The following is a 27,967-nucleotide window of genomic DNA, read 5'->3' on the forward strand; positions in this document are numbered from 1 at the left end:
TCCAGACACAGCCCCTGGAGACCCCTCCCAGAGTCCCAGTCCAGACACAGCCCCTGGAGACCCCTCCCAGAGTCCCTGTCCAGATACAGGCTTGTCTCCTGGTTTGGGGGGCTCAGTTAGGCTGCTGGTCCCCAACACCAGTCTGAGAGACACCCCTCCCCCCGCAGCCCTAGACGCAGCTACAGCCTCAGCCAGCAGGTTAAATGGAATCCCTGGATAAGAACCTGAATTCACTTCCACAAGGTGCGTAGCACCAGGAAGTTCCTGGGGGAGCAGAGCCGGGAGTGGTGGTGCAAGGAAGGAGAGAGGTCAGCCCGTGGAGGAGGAGGAGTGGGGGACAGCTAAAGCTCCCCCCAAGAGCCTGATGGCTGAACCAACCAGAGAGGTAGCTCCCCCTCAGACCTGGACGGGAGGGGTGAAGTGAGGGAGGTGGAGGGAAGGGGTGGAGGGCTTCCTCCCCCCTCCGTGGCTGACCCCTGCCCAGCCCTCTCTCACGGCTCCAGCCTGGGGCCGTGTTTGCACCTGCTGCCTTGAGGCTCCCGAGAGCTGAGCAAGGCCACAGAGGTAGAGTGGAGACTGCAGTCCCCTGGGGCCTGGCAGGCAGCCCCCGCCTCAGTGTCCCCTCAAGCCGGGGTGTCCAGACCAGGTGGCCAAGCGCCTCGCAGGGGACGGGAGCACCCGTGACTGACCAGCATACACATGCGGAGGGCGGGGCGGGGCGGGGCGGGGCGGGGTGGGGGGGCAGGGCGGGGCGGGGCGGGGCAGCCCATCCTGTGGGGCTCACTCGCTGGGTGGGGGTTCTCAACAGTGCCCAGCTGCCCCGGCCATCCTGGAGCCTGCAGGGCGTGTGGGCTCGGCCAGCCTGCGGCCCCCGTGGCACTCCTGCCAGGAGCAGGGAGGGATGCCTCCGCAGAGGGGGGCCGTGGCAGTCAGCTAAGGAGCCCTGAGTTCCCAGGGGCCAGCGGCGGAGGCCAGGGGACGTGGCCAGCTGTGCACACAACTCCCCCATGCCCAGGCCAGCCAGGGAGCTGCCCTCCAGCCCGAGCGCTGGGCCGGGTGTGCAGCCCTGGGTCACAGAGCAAGGGTGGCCAGCGCCAGGGCTGGTGCCCAACACTGTCCCACTTCGATGTCAGGTCAGGAGGACACCCGTGCTGGCAGGGGACCCAGGTTCTTCGCAGATGGTTCTTCCTGACCTCCCAGAATCTTATCCACCACCACGGGCCTCCCTCAGACACCGCAGCCATCACCCCGCAGCAAACTCAGCCTCTGCCTCCAGACCAATCCCTGCACGGGGGTGCTCCCAGTTGGGCCTCCTGGGGACAAGGGGCAAAGCAGAGCCCAGGGAGACCCACCATCACCCTGATCTGCACCAGGAAGTCCTCCAGGGTTGAGGAGTGATATGGAAAACAGCCATCTCCAGAGGCTGTGAGGCCCAGAGCCTGTGAGCATCACCGTCCTATCATAAAAGAAGCCGGGCCAGGCTTGCAGTGGCTCACGCCTATATCCTAGGTCCTTGGGAGGCCCAGATTGTTGGGATCAGGGTTCAAGACTAGCCTAGGCAAAAAATTCACAAGACCCCCCTCTCAAGGAAGAGGCTGGAGGAGAGAGAGCACGGGTCACTCTGGGTGTGAGCACACCGCGGCTGTGAGGTGAACGTGTGAGCACACACGGGTGTGCAGGCATGCATTGTGTGAGCCTGTGCCCAGCAGATGTGTTGAGTGGGTGTGTGTGGCCATGAGCATCCGAAGTGAGCTCGTGTGCATGGGTGGGGATGGCTGCACGTGGGCGTGTGCACATCTGTGCAAGGCAGCATGTGTGTAAATTGTACCTGGGTCCAGGGCCCATCTGAGCCTGGCTTCGTGGATGGGAGGCCTGCAGGGGACAGTGACAGTGAGAGGGGGTCACAGAGGGACAACAGGCCCCTGTGTGCCCCGGGTCACCAGGAGGAAGGGAGGCTGGGGCCTGGGATGTGGCCTGGCCGATTCCCACGCTGGGGAGTGGGGCTGATGTATGGCCAGACGGAAAGGAAACGCAGACAGCAGAGCAGGAAAGGAGGAGGGCGCCCCGGCCCACGGCTTTCCTGCAGCCCTCCACCCCCAACGCCAAGCCTTAAGCAGCCTGCTCTGGGGGCAGAGGAGGTAGTGGCCACCAGGCCAGATGTCCTAGACCCCAGTGAAGTCCTCCAGAGACCTGGTGCCTCGGCTGCTGGGCACCAGGCTCGGGCCTAGGGCAGAGTGGATCTGCAGGACCGCTGTGGTCATCACGGCGGCCTCCTCCCTTACCAGGCTCCGCCGCTGACCTCGCTGCACCCTCTGTCCCCTGCCAGGACCCCCTGCCCGGCAGGCACCTACCGACCCTCACCTCAGGCCCCCAAAGCCCTGAACCCACAGCCTTCCCCGACTTCCATCTCAGCCAGCTCCTCTGGCCTCACCCCCACTGTGGTCCGTAGCCTCCCTCCGTGCCCAGGCCCAGGGCTGGGCCTCGCCCTGGGCCAGAGCGCCAAGCCCTGTGCTGTGGCATCCCTCCAGGAGGCATCGGTGCTTCTCCGCACCTGTGCTACTGCTTCGACTTTGCCGCTGCTTTGTCTTGGGGAAGGCGCTGCCTGCATTTTCAGTTTGGAATACTCTGTGCTCGGTCGCCTCCGGGCCCACAGGGCCTGTTGGCCTGTTAAAGGCTTTGCCAACGTCCTACAGAAACAAAACCTGCTTCCCGCAGCTGTGAGAAGCGCTGGCTGGGCCAGAGCCGACCAGAAGCCGTGTGCTTCTGACACCCCCTCAGCCTCCACCGCTCCACCCATGGCCCCACACTGGACCCCGCACATCAGAGCTGACCCCAGAGCCCGGGGGTGGGAGAAACAAAGGGGGGCAGAGGCAGAGTCTCCCTGGTGCCTCATCCCTGCTTGTCCATCCCATCAGGCAGGACACAAGGGTCCACGTGGGGACACTCGGAGTGATTATGGCTGAGACAGCGCTGTCTGACAGATTTGGGAGAGGATGGAATTCAGAAAACACCCCAGCCGGATGCTGGTGACTCTCACCTGCAATCCTGAACTACTCAGGAGGCTGAGATCTGAGGGTCACCGTACAAAACCAACCAGGCAGGAAAGTCCATGAGACTTCCATTTCCAATTAACTACCAAAAATGAAGCTGGGAGTAGAGGGATGGCTCAAGCAGTAGAGTGCTAGCCTGGAGAGACAAAGCTAAGGGACAGTGTCTGGGGCCTGAGTTCCATCACCAGTACTGGCACACCAAAGAACAGAGAGCACCCCGCCAGGCGCGGATGAACCCCAAATCTCCAGGTCACGGCCGTGCGTGCTCTCGGATCTCAGGAAGCCCCGGCTATCAGCCTGACACCCTGCCCCGGCTATCAGCCCGACACACCTCCCAGCCACAACGCTGTAACTGCACAGAAAGCAGGATGCGATTAGCGGCTTCCTGCCATTCTCTGAGCCTTTGCTTTCTGCTCTGTCATTCCTGCACAGTGGGGCTCAGTGCCCGCCCTCACCGCCACGGTGCCCCCCCCCCAAGGTGCCAGGTCACAGGAAGCTAGAAAGGTTTCCAACGGCTGGGGCGGGGCGGGCCTGCCTGAAGAGACGGGATGGAGGAGCGGGAGGGGAAGAAGGTGCGTGCTCAACACCAGGCAATTCCCTTGTGCAGGCCCCTCATCCTGTCCCTCTGCTCCCAGGCTGGGGCCCCTGTCTCAGCCAGGCACGAGCCCCAGCTGTCAGGTGAGGGGGCGCGTGGTGGAGGCCCCAGGAGTTGGGACACGGCGGCCAGAGTCTCTGGGTCACCACCAACGGATGGGGTGACCCCTCCCCCGGGTCGGCAGCCGTCCTCCTCCTCCTCAGCTGTCCTCCCACAGGACATCCTCCTCCTTAGCTGTCCTCCCCACTCCTCCCCAGCTATGTGACCCCACAAAGTCTAACCCCAGGACAAGGACTGCTTATAGTCCACCTCCTAGCCAGACCACATTTTCCTGTGGGCAGGTGCTGCCCCTGCCGCGTCCCCACACATCCCATCCTTGGGGCCGCTGGGGTGGACAGGCAGGGGAAGGAGGCTGAGGCCACCGGGACAGGCCGGGGCCCTGCCGCCACCCGCCCCAGCCGCTCACCTCTGAGTTAAACAGCAGGAATGCGGAGAGGATCGAGCAGCACGCACTGCTGGGATTATTAAAACACACAAGAGCAAGGTGCATCAATCAGAGAACCCGCACTGAAGATGAAATCCCAGAGGCAAGCAACTAAGGGCACCCAGCTGCAGCTGGGGGCTCTGCGGCCTCAGATAGTGGGACGTGCCGTCCCCAGGGCTGGCCCAGAGGCCAAGGCCCCACCACACTCCCATCTCATTACTACGTCGGTCAGGCCACCACTGGGTCACTGGCTTCTCCTAAGATCCGCAGATCCCACATGCAGGTGACAGCCTAGAACTTGGTGCAGACAGGAAAGGCTTGGCGTGAGCCGAGGCCAGAAGAGAGGCTGGCATTCCCACGCCTGCCACGGCCCCATCCCCACACGCTGCCTCCCGTGGGGACGGGCCAGCCTGCTGCCGACTGTCCAGTCCCAGCCCTGCCCGCCTGCCCACCCTGGCCCTGGCATGGCCACGCCCAGACACAGATGAAGGAGAGGGCTGCCAGAGCCCAGCCCAGGCCCTAAGTGCTGCCCTGCACGTCTCTTTCCAGCCCTGCTCATCTCTCCCTTCTGCCTGGGACGGAGCCCAGGCCACCCCCTCCCCTTGCAGTCTGCATACGACCCTGTCCTCCCCCTGCAGCCCTGGGGGCGGGCTGGCGGCCCCACTTCCTCTCCTAACCCCAGGCCCCCTTTTTGTCTTGTCCCCTGTAAGAGCTAGCCCAAAGAGGAAGCCAGGGAACCTCGGCTTTGATGTCTCCCCCCCTCCCCACCAGACAGACGCCTTTGTTCCTCTCAGACGCCAGCAGCTGAGACTCAGGGGACGCCTGGGTGCGTGGGGAGAGAAGTAGTGTGATGGAAGGGGCGGAGGGGGTGGGCACAACCCCCCCCAGGGGCCCGGCCAGAACCCCGCCCATGTTACCCCGACCTGGCCTCCTCGTCCCTCTTTCCTCTGCTCCCTTCCTGCCCAGATGACTCACTTCCCTCCTGGACAAACATTGCCACCAGGCCTGCGCGCTTCCCTTTCCCACTGCAGGTCACCTCAGGACGACTGCCTGTCCCCAGAGGGAGGGACACCAAGGAACTGTGGACCCTCAGTGTAGGGACGCAGGACTGCTGCCTATTTCACTCAGGCAACACCTGTCAGCCCACCTGTCCTCACCTACACCTGTCAGCCCACCTGTCCTTAAACCTGTCAACCCACCTGTCCCCACACCTGTCAGCCCACCTGTCCCCACCTACACCTGTCAGCCCACCTGTCCCCACCTACACCTGTCAGCCCACCTGTCCTCACCTACACCTGTCAGCCCACCTGTCCTCACCTACACCTGTCAGCCCACCTGTCCTCACACCTGTCAGCCCACCTGTCCTCACACCTGTCAGCCCACCTGTCCTCACACCTGTCAGCCCACCTGTCCCCACAACACCTGTCAGCCCACCTGTCCTCACCTACACCTGTCAGCCCACCTGTCCTCACCTACACCTGTCAGCCCATCTGTCCTCACACCTGTCAGCCCACCTGTCCTCACCTACACCTGTCAGCCCACCTGTCCTCACCTACACCTGTCAGCCCACCTGTCCTTAAACCTGTCAGCCTACCTGTCCTCACACCTGTCAGCCCACCTGTCCTCACCTACACCTGTCAGCCCACCTGTCCTCACCTACACCTGTCAGCCCACCTGTCCTTAAACCTGTCAGCCTACCTGTCCTCACACCTGTCAGCCCACCTGTCCTCACCTACACCTGTCAGCCCATCTGTCCTCACCTACACCTGTCAGCCCATCTGTCCCCACAATACCTGTCAGCCCACCTGTCCTCACCTACACCTGTCAGCCCACCTGTCCTTAAACCTGTCAGCCTACCTGTCCTCACACCTGTCAGCCCACCTGTCCTCACCTACACCTGTCAGCCCACCTGTCCTCACCTACACCTGTCAGCCCACCTGTCCTTAAACCTGTCAGCCCACCTGTCCCCACACCTGTCAGCCCATCTGTCCTCACACCTGTCAGCCCACCTGTCCTCACCTACACCTGTCAGCCCATCTGTCCCCACAACACCTGTCAGCCCACCTGTCCCCACACCTGTCAGCCCACCTGTCCTCACCTACACCTGTCAGCCCACCTGTCCTTAAACTTGTCAGCCTACCTGTCCTCACACCTGTCAGCCCACCTGTCCTCACCTACACCTGTCAGCCCACCTGTCCTCACCTACACCTGTCAGCCCACCTGTCCTCACCTACACCTGTCAGCCCACCTGTCCTCACACCTGTCAGCCCACCTGTCCTCACCTACACCTGTCAGCCCACCTGTCCTCACACCTGTCAGCCCACCTGTCCTCACACCTGTCAGCCCACCTGTCCTCACCTACACCTGTCAGCCCATCTGTCCCCACACCTGTCAGCCCACCTCTCCCCCATCCCTCTGTCCACAGGCCCCTTCCTAAGCAGCCCGGGCAGCCAGGTTCCACACTTGTGAGCACACCTCTCTGAGCAGGGATCGTCTGTGATGTAGCACAGGCTTCCCACCCCTGCAGGCACAACCAGGCTCTGCCTCCCCGGGCTGCAGCAGGCCCTGCTGGAACTCCACAAGGCCTCACTTCTACCCATCCACTCCAACTGCTGCTGGTGGGCAGAGGCCAGCGGGAGGCTCTGTGGGCAGCATGAACAGGTCTGAGACCAGGACGTGTCCCGCTGCATGGAAAGGAAGGTGGGAAAGAGGGAGGGAGGGGGACACTCACCTGAGAGACAGCCCTCCTGGCCGGGCTGCTGGCTCCACCCCGGGCAGCACCTGAACACAGTGCGGGCCTCTGTGGTGTACACCTGCCTGTAACCCATGTAGTAGATGGTTCTGGAACAAGAAGGGAGAGAAACGTGTTGACCACACAGGGCCAGCCTTGCTCCCACGGCACCGCAGGGCTGTCACATTCCCCCGAGATCAGGCCGAGTGTGGCCCCTGACCTCCCTGTGGCAGGCTCAGCTCCACGCTGGGGCGGGAGACATCCTGGCTCTCAGCTGGCTCTCGGCACAGGCCAGTCCGGGAGGGTCAGGGGTCAGAGTGCACATGCCGAGTCCAGAACAGGGAAGGACTTTCACAAGAATCATGGCCTGAGGGGTCCAGCACTGGGCAGTGGGCCAGGGCGGTGCCCTCCAGACCTGGTGAAGGATCTCAGTTCCCAAGGAAATGAGAGTTGTGGACCATCCACAAGGCAAGCCAGAGTCCCACACACGCACACGCATGCACACACAGGCACCTGCGTGCGTGCATGCACGCGCGCGCGCACACACACACACACACACGCCTCATCAGAGAGCAAATCTCAACTGCCCAGAGCCTGGCCAAGGTGCCCTCCATCCTGGGGTGACTCCTGTCCCCAGCAAGTCCGTGAGACACACGGCCATCCGCCCGTCCACTCTGCTGCTCATCTCTCCCCCAAGGTCACCAGTCACCTGACGAATCTAAGGCCTGCTGAATCTGTGCTTAGCTGAGGCCACACTTTGTCAGGGTGGGCCTGACCCTGAAGCTGGCATCCTCCCAAGAACACGAGGACAAGGCAGGAGGCAGGGGGCGGTGGGCAGAGATGGTGGCACGTTGTAAGGCGGAAGAATGTGGGTGGCACTGGAGCTGCAGGAGCCAGCCCTGGCCGAGGCTGGACTGGGCACTCTGGCCTCGAGGTCCAGCAAACAAATGCAGAGCTCAGCGCTCCACACACCTGCATCCTCCGGCCCCAAGCTGTGAGGCCTTGATCTCCACAGAGACAGGACCGGATGGAGAGACAGCTACACAGAGAGAGGAGCAGACGGGAATAGAGACAGAAACAGACTCAGAGACAGAGACAGAGGTTAGACAGAGAAAGCTGACGGGGTTGCGGGGGGGGGGATGACAGTGACCCCAGCCCCCTCCTCCAGTCCCATTGCTGTTCTCAGGTGTCCAGGGGCCCAGCCAACAGCCACAGGGTCAAGGGCCCTAGAGCCCCGGGAGTGGCCGGTGGCAGGCACAGCTGTCTCCAGGTAACAACTGGCCTCTGCTTGTTGGGGCCAGTGCCCGGAAGCCTTGTGGCCTGCTGGACAAACAAACCAGGCTCAGCTTCCCGGACACGCGTGTTCCTGCATGCACACCACACGGAAACGTTGGGAGCGTCTTATACAAAATACAAGATCCCCCCTTGGCAGGACATGAAACCGCTTGCCTGGACAGAAAGTGACCAAGGCACAAACAATATTTGGCCCGCAGCAGGTTTGGGCCTGTTCATCATAAATATTTCTCCCCTTGCCCGGGCTGTGGCTAGGGCCGGCTACGTGCGGCTCCTCCTGGCTCCTCCCCCGGCGGCCTCTGAAGGAAGACCCTGGAGAGCGGAGGTGACCAGGAGGTCCCAGCCCTGCTGCCCGCAGTGGACGCACAGCACCGCACGCAGGAGTCACAGCTCCCTGCTTCGAGCCCCCCTCCCTCCTTCCCTGCATCTCCCCAGAACCCACCTCCCTGTGCCGCCCAGAACCTGCTCCTGGCAGAGTTCACACTGAGGTGAACATGGGCATCTGCTCAGAAGCCAGGGAAACAGATGAGGCCCCAGGACACTGGGTGGGGCCTGGGGACTATGATTCAGCTGGAAGGAGAGAGGCGATGTCCAGGAGGGCTGGCCACTGGACTGGGCAGAGGGGGAGGGCTCACAGGAAGAATGGGCAGAAGATCCCAGCACCTGGCCACTCCAGGTCCTGGGCAGCCGCTGCACAGATGTCTATCTCGACAGTGCTTGGGAGACACTTGCTCGGCCTGGCTCAGCCCTCAGCCACTCGGAAGAAACGAGAGGGAGAGGAAAGCAAGAGCTAGAGCCGTCCAGGGAACTCTGATCACCAGGAGCCAAACTGAGCCTTGGGTGCCCACTGGGGGCCAGCTCCTGCAAGCCAGGCAGGAGGCTGCAGCCCGAGGGCCCCAGTGCAGTGAGAAGACCCAGCTGCACCCAGGGTGCAGATGAGGGGGGGGAGGGGGGAGGAGGAGGGGAGGGGACATGGGCAGGACGGGGGGAGGGGAGGGGGAAGGGGAGAGGACATGGGCAGGATGGGGGGAGGGGAGGGGGAAGGGGAGAGGACATGGGGAGGATGGGGGGGGAAGGGGAGGGGGAAGGGGAGAGGACATGGGCAGGTGCAGAGCACAGGTGGGTCTTGGCTGCCCTCCAGACTAGACAGCAGACAGCTGCCCATTCGTGGATTGTCCTGAGCCTGGAACTCAACCAGTTCCCTCAGAACTGAGCTTGAACCACCACGGGCTGGGGAGGGAGGACTGGTAACAGAGCCCAGACATCTTGAGCCGGGCAGTGCACTGCACAGACATGTATCCATGCACGCGCACGTGCGCGCGCGCGCGCACACACACACACACACAGACACACAAGCCAGGAAATCCGGACACAGAACCAAAGGCACACCATGTTGGAAACCCTGTGGTGCTGGCTCAGAGCCCAGGAAGTGGCGTCTTCTGGGTCAGCAGGTGTCTCCAGACACCCAGCCCGGAGGCGGAGGCCCTGCCACACCCAGTGCCGGACACAACCATCCCGGCCAGCCTCAAAGGCTTCCCCAGGCGGCCCCCACCACACCTCCAGCGTTGGATCCCAGTGGCTTCTGGCTGCTTCCAGAAACAGCAGCATTGCTCAAGCTATGGCAGGGACCGAGGGGCGTACAGGACCACCGGTCGGCTTTGTAGATGCATGACAGCTACCCGCGTGTGCAGGCTGGGAGACCGTGAAGCGCCTGTCTCTGGCCCTCCAGGCCTGGGGCCGGGAGCTCCTTGGGGATGGAGGAGGCTCTGCTGTGCGCCGCTGGCTTGAGCTGCATCAGCCAGACACACAGCTCGCCTCCGTGTGCACGTCTCCCGACACGGGCAGGGCCCTGGGGGCAGGGACCACCGTCCCCAGGTGAACAGGGGTGACCGGGGCAGCAGACATCAGTGCAGAAGCAGCCCCTTCAGCCACCATCCCTGCAGCGCCCTGTGCAGGGAGAGCTGACACGGGCGCCCCGCCCCCACCCCATCTCCCAGAGCCTCACAGGCTGGAGTCCTGGCTAAAGAAGCAGAGCACCGCACCCCTCGTGGGACACATTCCTGCCTTCCCTCCCCAGACCCCCAGAGCAGACATCTCCCACCTAACTGGGGCCGAAGCCAGCCCCCCCCCCCGACAGCCAGACAGATTCTACAACCCCAAGTCTATAAACGGAGAAGAGGTATGCAAAGGCACTCCTTAAGACTGATGTTGAAATTCGATATTGAGCAATAAAAGGTTCCAGCAGGCTTGGGAACCAGGCCTAAGGGTCAGGCAGCAAGCCCCTCCCTCCCCGCACAACCCCTCCCCCAGGCCCTCTCCCTGCCAAAAGCTCTATGATGAGCAGCAGAGCCTCCTGTGGGGTGGCCTCCCCGCCGGCTCACTCCTGGGGGTGGAAGAGGCTGGGTCCCCCCAGAGCCCAGGACAGGGCCCCAACACCTGCGGCCTGGGCCCTGGGAAGGGGGCGGGCACCGCTGCTGGAGGCTGAGCACAGAGCCCACCCCCTCTGGTCCTGGGTCCCTGCCACATACCTGCGCTCCTGGCCCAGGCACCACGCCTGCTGCCCACAGCCCCGCTTCCACACAGGCACCGTGCGGATGAAGGCCTGCACACAGGGCTGGCGGTGGCCTGCCAGGGTCAGCTCCTGCTCAGCACACACGTGGGGCCTGCATGGAGGACAGGGACTGTCAGCACCTCACCACCAACAGCAGGCCCCGGTCACCCCCACATCCCCCCCCCCGGGTCCAGACCCATGCCATGCATGTGCCGCCCAGCATCCACCCTGTGTTCCAGAACAAGGGAACAGAGTTAGTGGGGGCGGGGGCCACCGAACCTCACACACAGGGGTGACACACCGCCTGAGCTGTCACCCAACCGCCCAGAACCTGGCATGGCAGCAGGCACTCTGCAGGCCTTCCATGCCCAGGGTGTGCCAAGTCCACCGGTTCAGGGCTCAGGCTCTCCCTCTCAGCCCCGGGGCCCACACGGGGGACTGAGAAACCGGAAAATGAAACTGCAGCCCACCCCACTCCAAGCTCAGTGTGATTCTCCTTGAAGAAGCCCCCAGCTCAGGACACAGAACCCAGAGCACCGTAGGGGCTACAGCGACCTTCCAGAGCCCCCCCAGGCCCAGAGGGGAAAGGCTGCTGGCCCTGGGAGGATAGGCCAGCAGGAGGAACATTCCAGGCCTTCCAGAACTCAGGCTCGCCCAAGCGCCCGGCTGAGGGGAAAGGACCCGGGATGCAAAGTTTGGGGAGAGAGAACAAGGCTTCACAGGAGGTGACCCACGGAGGGGAACCAGCCCGGGGGAGATGGAACGAGGCTGGGCCTGCAGGGCCAGGCTCTGCGCTGTCTCCAGCACCAGGGGACGCGTGTCATCCCAGTGGACCAGTGTGCATCCAGTCCATGGGGTACCACAGGGAGCCTGGCAAATCCCGGTGCAGAGTCTCCTCTGCTTCCCTGGGGAAGCAGAGCAGGGGGGCCCTCCCCCTCCTGCCTGCCCCAGCTCCAGTCCCGCTCCCAGGGGCTCCGGGGGAAAAGGAGTGCATCCTTGGACTCGGTCCACATCCCCAGTGGACGAGCTGGGACCCCAGCCTCAGCCTCCGAGACCCTGGCCCCCGGCCAGCCACCCCCAGCCGGATGCTCTGGCAACCTGACACTTTATTTTTCTTCCTTTTCTTGCTCTGCTGGGTGGAAAGCCCACCCCTCGGGGGATGAAAGCATCCACAGATGACAGGAGCACCCAGCTGTGTCTGCCTGGCCACGGTACCGTCACCCCGTCCAGACAACGCAGCCGAGTGCAGCCAGGCCCAGACAGGCCCAAGGGGCTGCCAAAAACACACCCCAGCCCAGACCCCCGCCGGGCCCTCGCCCCCACCATCTCCAAACTTCCCACCGCAGGGCCATGGCTGGCCAGTTCGCCCAGGATGACCACAGGGTGAGGACCCACGAGACACCATAAACATCTGGAACCCACACGCTACGGGGGTGACCAGCTGTGGGGTTTCCTGGGCCAGGTGAGGCTTCTTGCAGACACCCCCACCCTGCCCCCGGGATGCAGGACCTATCCAGGAGCACTTCCTCTGTGCTTAGGCCGGAAAGTTCATCAACAACTGTCCGTAAGGTGCCATCGAGCCAGGGCAACAGGCTCCACAGTTACAGCCTTCCCCGGGAGCTGCTAGAACTCTGTCCCCTCAGATGGCTGAAGAGGGGGTTCTGGACACTCCCCCCCCCTCAGCTTCCCAAAGGCGGTCACAGGCTAAGAACCCCAGGCTGAGCCTAAGAGGACAGGCCAGGGGTCTGGGGCTAGCTAGACCAGGGCAAGCTTCCCCTCAGCCTTCCCTGGGCTGGGCCTGGCCCGGCTCCTGACCTCCCCAATGCTGGAGAGGCTCACCTCCCACCCGCAGGCCATTCTCTTCCTCCTTCACTCTGCTATGGGCCCAAGAAGCCCACCTCTATAGATGATGTACCCCAGAACATCCGTGCAGAGGAACTCAGAGCCACAGCAGCCCGAGGGCTCCAGGACTCACTCGACGACCCACGGACACCTCCCAGGGAGCCTGGGCAGGTGTCCTGGGCAGCTGTACACAGAAGTAGAGGCACGGGGTAGGCAGACAGGCCAGGCGGCTGCCAGGCCAGGCTGCCCCTCCCCCACTCCCGAGGGCAGCTGGCTCTCCCAACAGCGCCTCCTTCACCTCTGACAACGCCAGGCCAGCCTGGGGGCAGCTGGCATGCAGGGAAGTGTGAGGCTCTGGGATTGAGGAGTCCAGTTCCCCCCAGACCTGACAACGCTCAGTTCCTCCTCTAGGCAGGAGACAAGCCCCGGGCACCGTGCCCAGCCCCTCCTCCCCCTTCTCAGAGGTACAGCATCCCCCTGTGGGCACATCTGGCCACTCAAAGCAAATCCTGAAGTGGCGGGGTAGGGGCCTCCTCTGGGCAGGGCTTGAGCTTGGAAGAGACAGCCTGCCCCGGGTGGGAGGGGCTAAGGCGAGCTGAGTCTAAGCACAGGTGCTGCTCCATGAAAAACCCTTGCCCCTGGCTGGTCCGGCCCAGCCCGGCCCAGCCCTTAGCTTCAGTGTGTAGGCAACTGTCTTGGCACGCAGGATCCCGTGCCTGGAAGCCTGCAGGGATCTTCACCAATCCCCCGCCCCCCTCCCCGGGCCTGGCCAGTGGCTGTTCCCAGCCCCAGGGGAGAAGCAGTCAGGGAGAGGCAAAAGCCAGCAGATCGCGCTGTCCTGGGATGCTGGAGCACCGTCACGTGGCTCAAGCAGGTTCACCAGGGCCCACAGGGCGTCCGGGGTGGGAGTTAGAATAGCACCGTCAGCACCTCTCAGAGCCCCAGGTACCCATGATGTCCAGGTGTAGCTGTGGGGGGCCAGAGTCTGAAGCTAACTAACAGTTCAGGCAAAACTGCTGCCCCTGCCAGCCCCTGCCTCCAAAAGGAAGGGAGGCCGCAGTGAGCACCAAACACTCCACAGCCCTTTGTGCTCCCAGCCCCTCCCATACTCCTCTGGGATGAGGAAAGCAAAGGCTAACTGACACCTCTCAAAACCTGTAGTCTGTACTGGTGGCTCACGCCTGTAATCCTAGCTACTCAGGAGGCGGAGATCTGAGACTGGAGATTTGAAGTCAGCCAGGGCAGGAAAAGTGCATGAGATACTTGATCTCCAGTTAACCCCCAGAAAGCTGGAAGTGGAGCTATGGCTCGAATGGTAGAGTGCCAGCCTTGGGTGAAAAAAAGCTAAGCTAAGGGACCATGCCCTGAGTTTAAACTCCAGGACCAGAAGGAAGGAGAAAAGGAAGAAGGGAGGGAGGGAGGGAAGAAGGAAAGAGGGAGGGAAGGAAGGAGGGAGGGAGGGAAGGGAGGAGGGAGGGAAGGACTCTCTCTCACAGATGACTCCCAGAGGCACAGGACTCAAACCTGAGACCACGGCGGGAGGGGGCCCGGGAGGGGGCCCAGAAGGGGCGGTGAGCTGCAGTTACCGGGAGCACAATGGGGCAGAGACACCCATCGGCTCCTGGCCCTGGCTTCCCAGGAGGCTGGCCCACAGCCGCCCACCAGCCCCCGCTAATCCTGCCCGGGTGCGCTCTCGGCTTCCCGGGGGAATGTCCGCTCGAGTCACGGGGACGGCACGGGGCCCAGGTCTCCGGGTGGAAAGCCCCCGGCCCTTTGCAAACCAAGACGCAGGGAGGCGACCCGGGGAGGGGGCTCAGGGAGGGGCCGGGGCGGAGCCGCCTGCTCCCGCTGCGTGCAGCCCCGTGCCGGCCCGGTGCCCCAAGGAGAGGGGCCTGGTGTGCGCGCCTCCCCGCCGCCTGCAGGCCCCGGGCGCGGCCGGCTCATCTCTCCGACCCCGACCCTGGACGCTCTGCCGTCAGGGAGGACCGCTGAGGGCCTGTCGGGGAATCTTTCAAAATTGAATCCATCGCGGCGGCTCCCCTCCCCTCTCGCCCGCCATCCCTGCTTGCTCCGAGCCTTCCTCTCCGGAGCACACGTGGGGAACACAAATCAAGCCCTGCGCCCCGCTCCTCCGCGCCCCCAGACCTACGGCACCCACTCCTGCGCCCCCAGACCGACGACAGCCCTCCCCCGCGCCCCCAAGACCGATGACACCCGCCCCCGCGCCCCCAAACCCACCGCACCCCACCCCTGCGCCCCAAACCCACAGCACCCCGCCGCACGCCCCCAGACCCACCGCGCCGCACCCCCACGCCCCCAGACCCACGGCACCCCGCCCTTGCGCGCCCCCAGACCCATGGCACCCCACCCCCGCGTACCCCAAGACGCACCGTTCCCGCGCCCTCAGATCCATGGCTCCCCGCCCCCGCACCCCGCCATTGTGCGCCCCCAGACCCAGGCACCCCACCCCCGCATCCCAGGACGCACCGTCCCCGCCCCCACCCCCACCTCCCCAGACCCACGGTACCCCACCCCCGCGCCCCCAGACACACCGCACCCCTCCCCGCACCCCAAACCCCGGCACACCGCCCCCACGCCCCCAGACCCACCGCACCTCACGCCCGCGCCCCCAGACCCACGGCATCCTGCCCCCGCGTACCCCTGGACGCACCGTCCCCGCGCCCTCAGATCCATTGCTCCCCGCCCCCGAACCCTGCCCCCGCGCCCCCAGACCCACGACACTCCTACTCCCACGCCCCTAGACCCCGACACTCCGCCCCCGCGCCCCCAGACACACCGCACACACACCCGCGCCCCCAGACTCGGACGCCGCTCGGAGAGGAAGTGGGAGCGGACGGCTTCCTCTCCGACGGGGCGAGCCGGCCCACGGCTGACCCTGCGCCGCGGGGCCCGGAGCCCTCGTCCCCCAAGTTCAGCGTCGGCCCGAGCCCACACCCCAGGGGCAGAGGACGCATCGGGGAACCCCACGCACGACAGACCCTGGGGTCGTGACCACCCGCCCCCGTTAAGGCCGAGACCATGGTCCTGGGGTCCCAGGGACAAAGCCGCGAGCGCCGGCCCGGGTCCCGGGAGCGCGGCCGAGCCTCTGGCCCCCGAAACTCACATGCTGGGCTGCAGCAGGACCCGCGGCCGCGGCGGGACGGCCGCCGGCACCGCGGGGAGCAGCAGCAGCACCAGGGCCACCGCGCGCCCCGCCGACCTCGCGTGGCGCGGGACCGGCATGGCGCGCGCCGGGCCCTCCGCGCCTCACCGGCGGCCCCGAGCCGCCGTCTCCACCTGTGCCATGGCCCAGGAGGGCGCGCGGGGTGGAGCCCGGATGCCCCGCGCCCTGGGTGGCTGCAGGTGCGGGCGATCCAGCTTCCAGCTCGCGTCCGGAGGAGCCGCGCCGAGCCCCGCGCGCCTGGGCCTCCCCGCCCGACACTCCCCGGGCGCCGTGGGCAGGGAGCAGAGAGGGCGCTGGAGAGGCCGGGCCCGCCCCCGGCCCGCCCCCTCGCCCCAGGCCCCGCCCAATCCCCCCACCCCAGCCTGGGGTCCGATTCCAGGCCTGCTCCTCCTCCATGCTCCCGGCCCCACCTCCGGCCTCGCGCGCGCACGTACCCCAAGCCCCGGATCCCGGTCCGATGAGTGACCCGGACCGGGGAGGGGGCGACGGCTCTCCTCGCCGCTCCCCCAGACCCGGCACCCTCGACGCAGACTTCAGCCTCTCTGCCTTCCCAGGTCGCAGGTGGGGGGACAATGGGACCACGTGGACACTCCGCCCACCCTGGCCTGGCACTCCCCCCTCCCTGGCCACAGCTTCCTCTCCCAACCTTTTCATCCCCATTTCTGGGCACGCTCTAAGACGCGGCCTGGGCGTTGCGGGGGCTGTGGGGCCGGAGTCAAGCCCTCCTCTCCCCCCTGAAACCTCACCTGGGGAGACAGCCGGGCCGCCCCGGAGCTGGACACTGGGTCTGGACACTGGGCCCTGGGGGCGCTTTTTGAAGGCGCTGGGAGGTACAGCCTGGATGCCCACTTGAGCCAGCTGCAGATGTGCGCTCTTTGCTAGCAGGCCATCTCCCGTCCTTCCCTCACCACCACTGAAGACTCCAGAACCCCTGATCTCCTCCATGGAGGGCTGAGAGGCAGAGGGAGCCACATCCGTGCCCCCCTTCCCCCACTGTCCTGTTCATGGGGATCAGGCTCTGCCTGGAACATGGTGCTGTTACTTCTGCGGTAGAGGCAGGGTGCTCTGGGCCAGGAGAGGAAACAGGGCCAGTGGACTGCAGACCTAGGAGCTAAACACAGGGGTCCGGCCTTGGGCAGCCCCTGCCCTGCTCCATAAGTCAAAGAAACACAGTGAAGGGCACAGAACTCTATTCCAGAGAGTTCACTGCTCAGGACGACCCCAAACGCGGGGCAGCACTCCAGACAGGACCCCAGTCTGCCCAGCTCTGCCCTCAACCTCACCCTCTGCTTATTCCTCGCTGGCATCTTTACAGAAACGCTGCCCAAAACCTGGCATTGGGATTGGTTTTCCCCCATGTCTGTCTGAGGGCCTGAAGAAAATACCCATAGTGCCCGGCTTCAGCCCTGGGCCCCACCCAGAAGGTGTAGATACAAGTTTGCATCTCACCAACCTACCACCGGCTCACCACCTCCTCCTGGAGTCAGCTGGGCACCATCCACTGGTGTGTCAGCATGTGTGTGTGTGGAAGTGCGTGGATGGTGTGGAAGTGCATTGTAGTGGAAGTGCGTGTATGGTGTGGAAGTGTGTGGATGGTGTGGAAGTGTGTGGAAGGTGTGGAAGTGCGTACATGGTGTGGAAGTGCGTGGAAGGTGTGGAAGTGTGTGGATGGTGTGGAAGTGTGTAGAAGGTGTGGAAGTGCACTGCAGTGGAAGTGTGTACATGGTGTGGAAGTGTGTACTGTAGTGGAAGTGCGTGGAAGGTGTGGAAGTGTGTATGTGGTGTGAAGTGTGTACGTGGTGTGGAAGTGTGTGGATGGTGTGGAAGTGCACTGTAGTGGAAGTGCGTGGAAGGTGTGGAAGTGCGTGGATGGTGTGGAAGTGTGGATGGTGTGGAAGTGCGTGGAAGGTGTGGAAGTGTGTGGATGGTGTGGAAGTGTGTACGTGGTGTGAAGTGTGTACATGGTGTGGAAGTGTGTGGATGGTGTGGAAGTGCATGCATGGTGCCCCTTGGCCGAGTTCCCTCCCGGGGCGGGGATGGGAGGGTGACTCAGTCTCAGAAATTCTTCCAGTTTATCTGAGGATGAAGGAAAGAATGCCAACAGATAAAATGGAATCTCTGGGCAAGGGAGGACCTGGGTTTGGTGTGCCCTGAAACATAACGTTCAAGGGTCCTCTTGAAGAAAAGCAACACAAAAAGAAGCTATTTTGCTGAAAAATGAGCAAATCACGCATGCATTTCTGGGTCCCCTGGCCTCCCATTTGAAGAGGACTCTGAGCAAAGCTTTGCTCTCTGGGCCTCCTTGTGATTCTGCCTCTGACCAGACACCAAGTTCCGCTGCCAGGCCCCGGGCAGGTGTCGGGGGCACAGACGGGTGCGGTTCTGGGAAGTCCCTGTGGTGAGGACACCTGCCACGCCGCCTTCCCGGGGCACAGGCCACATCTTTCTCCCACGTTACTCAAGGTAGAAGAAATCCACCTCCATTCTCAGACAGGGCTCTCAACCCCAGCGCAGGTAAAGCAGGTGAGCGGTGATGGGCCTGAAGACCCCAGGGACTGCCCTTTCCTGTCTCCCCTCCCCCCAGAGTCCTGCCCAGCCTGGCACAGGAGGGATGGAGCCATAGCTGAGCATCAAACTGCCTCTTCCTGACAGGGCAACCGAATACAGAGGGTACCTAATTTACTCTGTCCATAGGTGTTTAATACACTCTCTCTCACACACACACACATTTAATGCACTATAAACAGGTTTTGTTTTCTAGCAATTAAGGTGAACAGGAAATGCTTTCTGTATTGGTCCAATTTCATGAGAAAACAACACTTTGTGGGGCGTAATCCTTACTGCCGTTTTCCCCAGTGGAATGATGGCTTTGATGTTGCCAGTGGTGTCACCCAACTCTGCAAGTCCAAGTTTTGGTCTTGAAAATAAGCACAGGACCCAGATCATGTGCTTTGCATCTCTTTTTGGAGGAAGGTGTGTGTGGGGATTGCTGACGTCGGAAGTCAGGGCCCAGCACTTGCTAGGCACGGCTCCACCGAGCTGAGCCAGGCCCCCAGCTCTTACACTGCACGCAGTTACTGCATGCAGAGTTTGCCCTGAGTCTGCTGCAAGGAAGATGACCTCACCCGGTGTCCAGGTGCCGAGGCCGCCGAGGTCAGGAAACAGCTTCTCCAATGACAAGCTGCAGAAAGGCTTTTGGGCATTTCGACCCACTCTCACCCCCAGCCCAAATCGCTGCCGTATTTGTCCTGTGTCCCGGGGTGAGAGGCAGTGCGCACCCCTGGGATTCTGCTGGGCAGCGTCTGGCTGTACAAGGCCCGCCGGTCCCTCTTATTTTGGTGTTTCTCATTCGTTGTTCTTTAGCTTGATTGTAATTTAGTTGGATCGCCTTAAATAGGTACATTCTTTCAGAACTATGGGAAGGCAGGTCTCAACTAGAAGCTCCCCGCCTGTGCAGACCCTGTGAGGACACTGCCCCCTTGTGGCAGTTAGAGGTGCTGAAGCTGGCCTCCTGGATGAATGTGGGAGGGCCACCTCAAACCTGGACTCTGCCCTAAGTTCCTTTCACAAAGGCCTGCCTGCCGGCCTGCCTTCCTTCCTTTCTTTTGTCAGTTGGGTTTGAACTCTGTCCCTCAGCTCTTCAGCTCAAGGCAAGCACTCTACCACTTGAGCTACAGCGCCACTTCTGGTTTTCTGGTGGTTTATTGGAGGTAAGAGTCTCACGGACTTTCCTGCCTGGGCTGGCTTTGAACCGTGATCCTCAGATCTCAGCTTCCTGAGTAGCTAGGGTTGCAGGCGTGAGCTACTGGCACCTGGCATTCAAAGGTCTTCCTTGAAACTGGAGACAAATGTCCAGACTCCTCCTTAGGATGTATTTGTGCCATTCTTTTACAGGATACAGACTTGTCTGTGGCACATGAGGTGTGGACAGCGTCCTATATTTACAAACGGCCAACAATCATTGTAGCCTTCCTGAAAAGCACTTTTGAAAGACACCACTTGGCAATGTGTGTCTCAGTCTCTGTTGGAAATAACAAAAATAATCTTTGGCCTGAAGAAAAACAGCATGCATGGAGAGGGGAGAGCAGGGGACCCAAACGCTGAGCTCATTTCCAAAGCAGATGGCTGCCGTCCTCTCCCAGGGCCACCGCGGGCCGCCGTCCTGCAGCCTGCCCAAAGCCTGCCCGAAACGGAGAGGCTCCCACGAGGAGGAAGGCGAAACCTCCTTTCTAGCTGCCCAGATCCCAGGGGTCTGCCGGCCCCAGCAGCGCGCTGCCCTGTCTGAGCAGTTCTAGGCACCCCTCCTGACAGCTGGGAGACAGCATGGTGGACGCCAGTGGCATCTACAGGCCCTCAGACACAGGCGTCCACAGCGCCTTCAAGGTCACTGGACTTTCCACATGCCAGTGATGACCGGGAGCCCAACATCATCCCCGCAAGAACTGGGGACAGCTGGGCACCAGGGGCTCATGCTGTCATCCTCGCTACTTAGAAGGCTGACATCTGAGGATCCAGGTTCAAACCCAACCTGGACAGGAGAGTACATGAGACTCTCACCTCCAACTAACCAGCAGAAAAGCCAGAAGTGAAGCTACAGCTCCAGGGGTAGGGTGACAGTCCTGAGCAGGAAAAAAGCTTAGAGACAGCACCCAGACCCTGAGCACACACACAAATCTGGAATATTCTCTAGAGAGAGAGGCATGCATCTGAAGCTCTGCCCTAGAAGCTTGCTGGTTGATTTCCGAGTTTCTTCCCTGGGTCCCTCTGTGTCCCTCAGACAGGCGTCAAAGCTAGAACTCGGGCCGGGAGCGTGGCTCAGTTGGGAGAGTACTGGCGTGGTATGGGTGAGGCCCCGAGTCCAAACCCCAGAAAAACAGAAGCTAAGAAAAGTGGTTTCCATTGATTTCCATCAGGAAACTAAGAATCCACTCTTCCCAGCCGAGGTTTCCAGGCTTCTGGGGGAAGATAAATAACCACTCCATCCATCTAGGGCTTAATTCACTCTGTGGGCCCAGAGGGTATGCTGCCCCCTGCTGGCCAATGTAGGAACCACCTCTAAACGGAGCCATGAGAAGCCTGGAACTCCATGGAACCCCACTCACTCCCTGCGAGATGCAGTCTCTGAAACTTTTCAATGACCCATTTGTTCTGGCTGAGTTGCGTCCCCCTCCCAAGATGGTACATTCAAGCTCTGACTTCCCCAGTGCTGCGGTGACTTGATTTGGAAAAAGGGTCTTCAAGGCTGATCCCCTGAAGATGGACCCTAACCCAACATGGAATCCTTATGAGCGGAGGAGACAGGAACAGACAGGAGAGGCAGCCACAGGCCAGTACCAGAAATCCCTAAGAGTTCCCGAGGTTGTGAGGCCCTGGCCACCCCTTGCTTCTGAACTTTGGGCCTTGGAAAGCGTGAGAAAGTTTCTGTTTTAAACAGAGAGCGTGGGGCGCTTTGCTGGGTGGCTGAGACAGGCACAGAATGCCGGGTTCATGTCTCATCCACTCAGTCACCTGTCCCCGCTTTGTCGCTGCTCTGATTTATGGGTGTTCAGGTCATTCCGTATGCCCAGAGGGCTCGGGCACCCGCGTGGAATCTGCCCTCACAGACATTCAGGTAAGCGTCCTGGAATTGGCCCAGGCTCACACCTCCGTGTTTGCCACCCCTCAGAACGTCTCCACTCTTCCCTCTACAGGATCTCCAGTTCCAGCCCTCCAGCAAATATTCTGCATGCGCCTTCATACGCATACACTCACATGCGCGCGCACAGAACAGGACGACTGGGTAAAGCCGAGAACATAGCATCTACTGAGCCCTGGTGAATGGCAAGATGTCTCCTGGGAGACTAAGTTTCTAAAAAGCCTGGGGGAAATGGAGGCATAGGAGGGGGCATGATGGGGTAGAGGGAGTCAGAAGCGACAGCAGACTGTCATCAATGCAGGCCCAGGGGCAGCTGGGAGAGATCAAAGGAGGGCAGCACTGGGACCAGCAGCTTTCGTGCTCTCTGTCTGTCTGTTTCCGTCTGTCTCTCCCGCTCCCTCCCCCCTCTCAGTAATGGGGTGTGAACGCAGTGCCTACGAGCTGTCCCCTTAGCTCTGTCACTGGACACCGCTCCGCTCCAGCCTTTTGTGGTTCTCTGGAGATGGGGGTCTCACGGCCTTGGCTGCGGGCTGGCTCCGCACCGCGCTCCTGGGGTCTCAGCCTCCGGAGCGGTTAGGCTGGCAGGCCTGCATCGCGGGCCCGCTCACCTGCGGCTTTCACGGAGATGGGCCGAGGGCCGGGTAGGAGCTGTGCGGGGACCCAGGCCGGCCCCGCGCACGCGAGCGGCCGTGCTCGCCCTGGCCCGCATCCGTCCTGCGCCTCGGGCTCTCTTCTCTTTGCCTCCAAAGGCGGCCGTGCGCCCCGATGGACGCCGGCGTCCGCACGGCGCCGGGCCCCCAGCGGACATCCAAGTCTGCACTGCGGAGGGCCGAGGGGCGTCGCTCCCGGTGCAGGCCGGCCGCCGCTCCCCCAGGGAAACCGGGTCCGCCCCTTCCGCCCTGCCTCCCGCATCTCCCCGGCAACCGGCCTCGGTCCCGCCCCCTCCAGATCCGTAAACAGGAAGTAGTCTGCGCGCCGTCGCTTCCGGCGATGCTATGGTGGGGAGTGACTGAACCGCGGCGGGCCGGAGCCAATGGCGAAAGATGGCTGGGACAGAGCCAATCCTGGCACTCGGGGGAGCGCGGCCGTGGGCGGGGCCGCCAGGACGCAGCCAATCGCGGCGGGCCTCGAGCGAGGCGTGGCCGGGGGGCGCGGCCGGGCTGACGGCGGCGGACGGCGGCCAGGACGGGGTCAGGCGGGGCCGGCGCGGCGATGCTGCAGCTGCGGGACTCGGTGGACTCGGCGGGCACCAGCCCGACGGCGCTGCTGGCGGCGGGCGAGGAGGTGGCGGCGGGCGGCGGGGCCCGGCCGGGATCGGGCGCGCCTCTGCGCCAGACGCTGTGGCCGCTCAGCGTCCACGACCCCACGCGCCGCGCCCGCGTCAAGGAGTACTTCGTGTTCCGGGTGAGCGCCGGGGCGGAGGCCGGGCCGGGGCGAGGCCGGGCCGGGGCGAGACTGGGCCGGGGCGGAGGCTGGGGCTCCCGGGGAGAAGCTGGGCTGGGCCGGGGCGAGGCCGGGCCGGGGCGGAGGCCGGGGCTCCCGGGGAGAAGCTGGGCCGGGCCGGGGCGGAGGCCGGGCCGGGGCGGAGGCCGGAGCTCCCGGGGAGAAGCTGGGCCGGGCCGGGGCGAGGCCGGGCCGGGGCGGAGGTCCGGGCTCCCGGGGCGGAAGCCCGGGCTCCCGGGGAGGAGGCCGGGGCGGAGGCCGAGGCTCCCGGGACGGAGGCCGGGGCTCCCAGGGAGGAAGCCGGGCCACGGCGGGGGCCAGGGCTCCGGGGAAGGAAGGTCGGGACGGGCCGCGTGGAGTAATCTCTGGCTCGGCCTTGCCCAGCCCGGCACCATCGAGCAGGCGGTGGAGGAGATCCGTGCGGTGGTCCGGCCGGTGGAGGACGGCGAGATCCAGGGGGTGTGGCTGCTGACCGAGTAAGCGGGGTGGCGTGAGCTCGGGTGGAGGGGCGGGCCTGGCAGAGCGGCCGGCCTGGCAGAGCGGCCGGGGCACCTTCCTGGGTCCCCCAGGAAGGCCTCTACGTCCTGCCCTGAATCGTGGGCCCGGGTCGGCCGGACCATGGTCCTGAAGGGTGGGGGCCGTTGCGATAGCCCCCAGCTGACTCGTCTTGGCCTCCAGGGTGGACCACTGGAATAACGAGAAGGAAAGGCTGGTGCTGGTCACCGACCAGTCGCTGCTCATCTGTAAATACGACTTCATCAGCCTTCAGTGCCAGCAGGTGGTCAGGGTGGCGCTGGGTGCGGTGGACACCATCTCCTACGGGGAATTCCAGTTTCCCCCGAAGTCGCTCAACAAGTAAGTACATGCAGAGGGCCCAGGTCCCGGGGTGTCAGGGTAGAGTCCCCTTACCGTTCAGGCCCTCCTTGGTGCTCTTGTGTCTCTGCCCTCAGCTTCAAGGAGTAATGGAAGGCTCTTAAAATAGAGGTTAGTGACTTGAGGGCAGCAGATGGCTCTGTGAAAGGGGTGCTGGCAGGAAACAGCCCCAGCTCTTAGGCCTGCAGTAAAATTGGTTTATGTGGTCTTTGATAGATGGAAGCAGAGCTGATATGTTAAAAGCAAACTTGGAACTTTCCCACATAAGCATATTCTATCTCCAGCCAGGAGAAAATTACATGGCCATGCTGTATTCCTTACTGGTTGATTTTCAAAAGAAAAAAAAGTAAGGTGATACTTTTTAATGTATAGATGTTGCCAAAAGTTAGATACATCTGAAAATATCTCATGACTGACTTTCAAGAGCTGATCAATGCTTTAAGAGAGTTTTCTGAAATAAGAGAAATGTGTAGGCATCAGCACATCGTCAAACTATAAAACTTAGAGATCTGGAATTCAGGAGACTTCACCTTTAGAAAAGTTTTAGCCAACACTCATTAGGACATTACAGGGACGGCCGGGTACCAGTGGCTTACTCACACCTGTAATCCAGAGACTGAGAACTAAGGATCGTGGTTTGAAGCCAGCTGGGGAAGAAAGTGCAGATTCTTTTTTTTTTGTTTGTTTGTTTTGGCCAGTCATGGGGCCTGAACTCTGGGCCTGGGCACTGTCCCTCAGCTCTTCAGCTCAAGGCTAGTGCTCTAGCACTCGAGTCACAGTGCCATTTCTGGCTTTTTCTGCTTATGTGGTGCTGAGGAATGGCACCCAGGGCCTCATGCATGCAAGGCAAGCACTCTACCACTGAGCCACCTTCCCAGCCCCAAAGTGCAGATTCTTATCTCCAGTTGCCCACCAGAAAACCAGCAGTGGTGCTGTGGTTCAAAGTGGTAGAGTTGTTAGCCTTGAGAAAAAAAGCTCAGGGATTGTGCCCAAGCCCCATGACCACCACCACCACCACCAAAAACCAAAAACACTTGAGTAGATTAATATATTCCCGTTCATTTGGGGTTACGGGAGGAGGGAATACAAAGCCTTGCCGTACTGTCCAGGCTATCCTTGACCTCATGATCCTCCTTCCTGTCTCGGCCGCCCAAGTGGGATTACAGGTGTTTCCCATCATGCCTGGCTGTGAGTTTTTTTAAACTATGGAATGATTGATGAATTTGCATGTCATCCTTGCACAGAGGCCACGCTAATCTCCATATAGTTCCAATTTCATAGGCATATAAAAGTGAAGTTTAGTGTAACCAAGAGAACAAAATTAGTCACACCTAAGGAGTTCTTTTTTTTTTTTTTTTTTTTTTTGTTGGTCGTGGGGCTTGAACTCTGGGCCTGAGTGCTGTCCCTTAGCTCTTCAGCTCAAGGCGGGCACTCTACCATTTGAGCTACAGCGCCACTTCTGGTTTTCTGGTGGTTTATTGGAGATAGGAGTCTCACGGTCTCTCCTGCCCGGGCTGGCTTTGAACCGCGATCCTCAGATCTCAGCCTCCTGAGTAGCTAGGATTACAGGCATGAGCCACCAGCGCCCGGCTACACTTAAGGAGTTCTTAAAGCAGTTGTTCCTGGAGATGTAGTGACCGCTGACATCCAGCCGCTCTCTGTGGGGAACGTGTGAGGTCTGCCTGTGTGGAGCCGCTCTGGCTGTCCCACGCTCAGCCCCAGTGCTGTGTGCGCTGTTGACAGCCGTTTCTGCTCCCTCAGGCGAGAAGGCTTTGGGATCCGCATTCAGTGGGACAAGCAGAGCCGCCCTTCTTTCATGAGCAGGTGGAACCCCTGGTCCACCAGCGTGCCCTATGCCACTTTCATAGAGCACCCGATGGCAGGGGTGGATGAGAAGACGGCGTCTCTGTGCCAGGTAAGCGGAGGGCAGCGATGCCGCACAGCCCCTCCCTCCGCAGTGACCCGCGCTGTCAGCCAGCACCATCCAGTGCGGTGCCGCACGGCTGCTGAGCACGAAGCGCAGCTGACGGGAAGGACATGGCTTGCGTTTTGATGAGGGGCTGTGCTGCAAGAGGGTCAGGCGGGATGCAGCCTGGGTGGTGGGGCTGCCCCCTGACCGTGGGGGATGAGGAGCTACTAAAGGCTCTGCAAGTTTGTGCTGCTCTCATCCCGCTGAGCACCGTGGTGAAGACTGCAGCAGCGAGGGGTCCCCGGGCTGCGGCCGACGCTGCTCCCTCAGGAAGTGCAGTATGCCATGGCCACTCCAGTCAGCACCAATGCGGTCAGAGCAGGGAGGTCACAGCGGCCAGGGAGGGGGCAGAGACCATGAGGCCCTTGCCTCGTGACACCAGGCTTGTCTCAAGTCATGTGGCCACACATTCCTTGATTGTTGGTGACGATGCTGGCCGAACAACCCTCACTGTAAATTTTGTACAGCAAATGTTAAGACTCCAGGTTCAAGCCCCAGCTCTGCACAAAAACAAAAGGTCCTCATAGCAGTGCAGTTACATATAGGAGATATACTGGTAACAGTATGACCATACTGATTTATATGTTTATTATACACTTTAAGATTATTTAGAGTATACTCCTTTTAACAGAAGCAGCTTAGTGCCCGTCTGAGGTGCTAGGCAGGTGGCGCTGCTCTGTCTCCCGGATTTCACACCCTGTGGTTGCCCTGTGCCATCTTGCTTCTGCCTGCCCATCCTTTGTGTGTGCAGGGGATGGGTTGTCTGTGATGCATTCCTTAGACCCTCCCCCCCATCAGGATGTCACATGTGACTACGGAGTTTAGAGGGGCTTAAATTCTCAAAATGCTACTTTTTCCATGTAATGGATGATTCTGGTTTTGCCTAAAAGTTAAAGCTATATTGTAATTTTTTTTTCTCTGTCTCTCTTTAAAGCTGGAAAGCTTCAAGGCTTTGTTAATCCAGGCTGTCAAAAAAGCCCAGAAAGAAAGTCCTTTGCCAGGACAAGGTAACAGCGTGTTGGTCCTGGAGTGCCCACTCTTCATTGAGACCTATGTGGGGCTGATGTCCTTCATCAACAACGAGGCCAAACTGGGTTACTCCATGACCAGAGGCAAAATCGGCTTCTGAGCGTCAGCACGGTGGGCACACCCCGAGGCTGGCGGTGGGCTGGGGCGTGGGCCACAGGGGTGGGGTGTCGTGTAGGGGTCTGAGCACAGTTAGAATAGTCAAGTGGATTCTATGTATTTAGTCAGATGTCGGATGCCGGCTGATGTGAGCTTACAAAAGTATAAAGATGAGCTGCCGTGCCCCTGGTGTTCCTGAGTCCGATTCCACATGTCCCAGGCTCTTAGTAGCCCCGCCCCTCCAGCATGCCCAGTGTGGCTTGTAGCCGTCCGCCCCCCGCCCCCACCCGTGCGGTGGCAGGGTCCTGGTCTCAGTGCCTGCACGACTGCACAGATGTTTACACTTGGCGTCAAGTTTTGTATCTGAGATCCAGTCCACTTTTTAAGCTCAATACGAAAGCAGTCAGCAGACTGGTCACGAGCAAGATGCAGCCTAGGCCTGCTTAGCTCCTAGTGAACAGCAGGTCTTGTAAATAAGTTCAGCTTAAAGTCATCCTCTTTCTAGAATCAATCCAGATTGTGTGAATAATTGTTACCTTGTCGAGGCATAAAAGGTTAGTCCTTAACACAATTTATAACTTGAGAGAGTTGCCATTGATCGTTATTTGCACACAATTTTGACAGCTAGATGTATCCTAAGTTTGTGTTCTATTCATGTTTAAAGGGGGCTGGGAGGTTTGCTTATTAAAGATGCACTTTCATAAAAGGCCACATGAAATCCTCCTGGATGTGTCCCCCCACACACACACACCCTGTTCCTGCAGCCTCTGCATCGTTCCCTGGTGGTGTCCAAGGCTGCATCCACAGCTTCCCCCATCACTTGAAGCACTTAGTAAATTCAGTTGCTGCTGTCCGTGTCCTCATTCCCAGTGCTGTGGGCCTCAGGCTGTCAGGCTGGGGCGTGCAGACGGTGCACAAGGGCTCAGCCCGTGCTTTGGTTGTGTAGTAAAGACATTTAGAACCACAGAGACATTGCTCCTTTTTTGAAGTTGCTGTTGTTAAAATGGCACACCAGCATGTGTGCAGCTCTGCAGGCCTGTCCGCTTGCTCTGGGGCGGGGATGCAGCCTGTCCTGCTAGCTCCTCTGTGGAAAGGCAGGCAAGTGGGGAGCACAGGTCCAGACGCGAGTCCTGATTCACTGTGTGGAGCTCTGGCCTGGCTGCCTAGTGGGCACCTCATAGAGCTGCCTGGA

The 27,967-nt window shown here is 61.5% G+C and overlaps 2 protein-coding genes and 1 non-coding gene across 3 annotated transcripts in view; 1 reads left to right on the plus strand and 2 right to left on the minus strand.

Annotated features, from left to right (window-relative positions):
- Megf6 (multiple EGF like domains 6) overlaps positions 1-15,957 on the minus strand; it is an 81,298-nt gene extending 65,341 nt beyond the window's left edge. Inside the window, exons 1-3 of the mRNA XM_070037174.1 lie at positions 15,671-15,957; positions 10,682-10,816; positions 6,861-6,970 (exon numbers count right to left, since the gene is read on the minus strand). Of these exons, the coding sequence (XP_069893275.1) occupies positions 6,861-6,970; positions 10,682-10,816; positions 15,671-15,789 (364 nt within the window). The 5' untranslated portion in view covers positions 15,790-15,957. The remainder of the gene's footprint in view (positions 1-6,860; positions 6,971-10,681; positions 10,817-15,670) is intronic.
- A 6,560-nt stretch (positions 15,958-22,517) lies between these two features.
- Positions 22,518-27,741, plus strand: Tprg1l (tumor protein p63 regulated 1 like). The gene is made up of 5 exons (XM_070037175.1): positions 22,518-22,769; positions 23,193-23,284; positions 23,487-23,663; positions 25,443-25,596; positions 26,585-27,741. Exons 1-5 carry the CDS (start codon positions 22,578-22,580, stop codon positions 26,777-26,779), a joined length of 810 nt encoding a protein of 269 aa, XP_069893276.1. The 5' UTR covers positions 22,518-22,577; the 3' UTR covers positions 26,780-27,741.
- LOC138838470 (U6 spliceosomal RNA) lies at positions 24,881-24,983 on the minus strand. Its single transcript, XR_011375609.1, has one exon. It is a non-coding gene; the product is annotated as a U6 spliceosomal RNA (small nuclear RNA).
- Positions 27,742-27,967: the final 226 nt, after the last annotated feature.

The sequence above is a fragment of the Dipodomys merriami genome, unplaced genomic scaffold (assembly GCF_024711535.1).
Source record: "Dipodomys merriami isolate MVZ:Mamm:240054 unplaced genomic scaffold, mDipMer1.0.p SCAF_28, whole genome shotgun sequence".
Classification (NCBI taxonomy): domain Eukaryota; kingdom Metazoa; phylum Chordata; class Mammalia; order Rodentia; family Heteromyidae; genus Dipodomys; species Dipodomys merriami.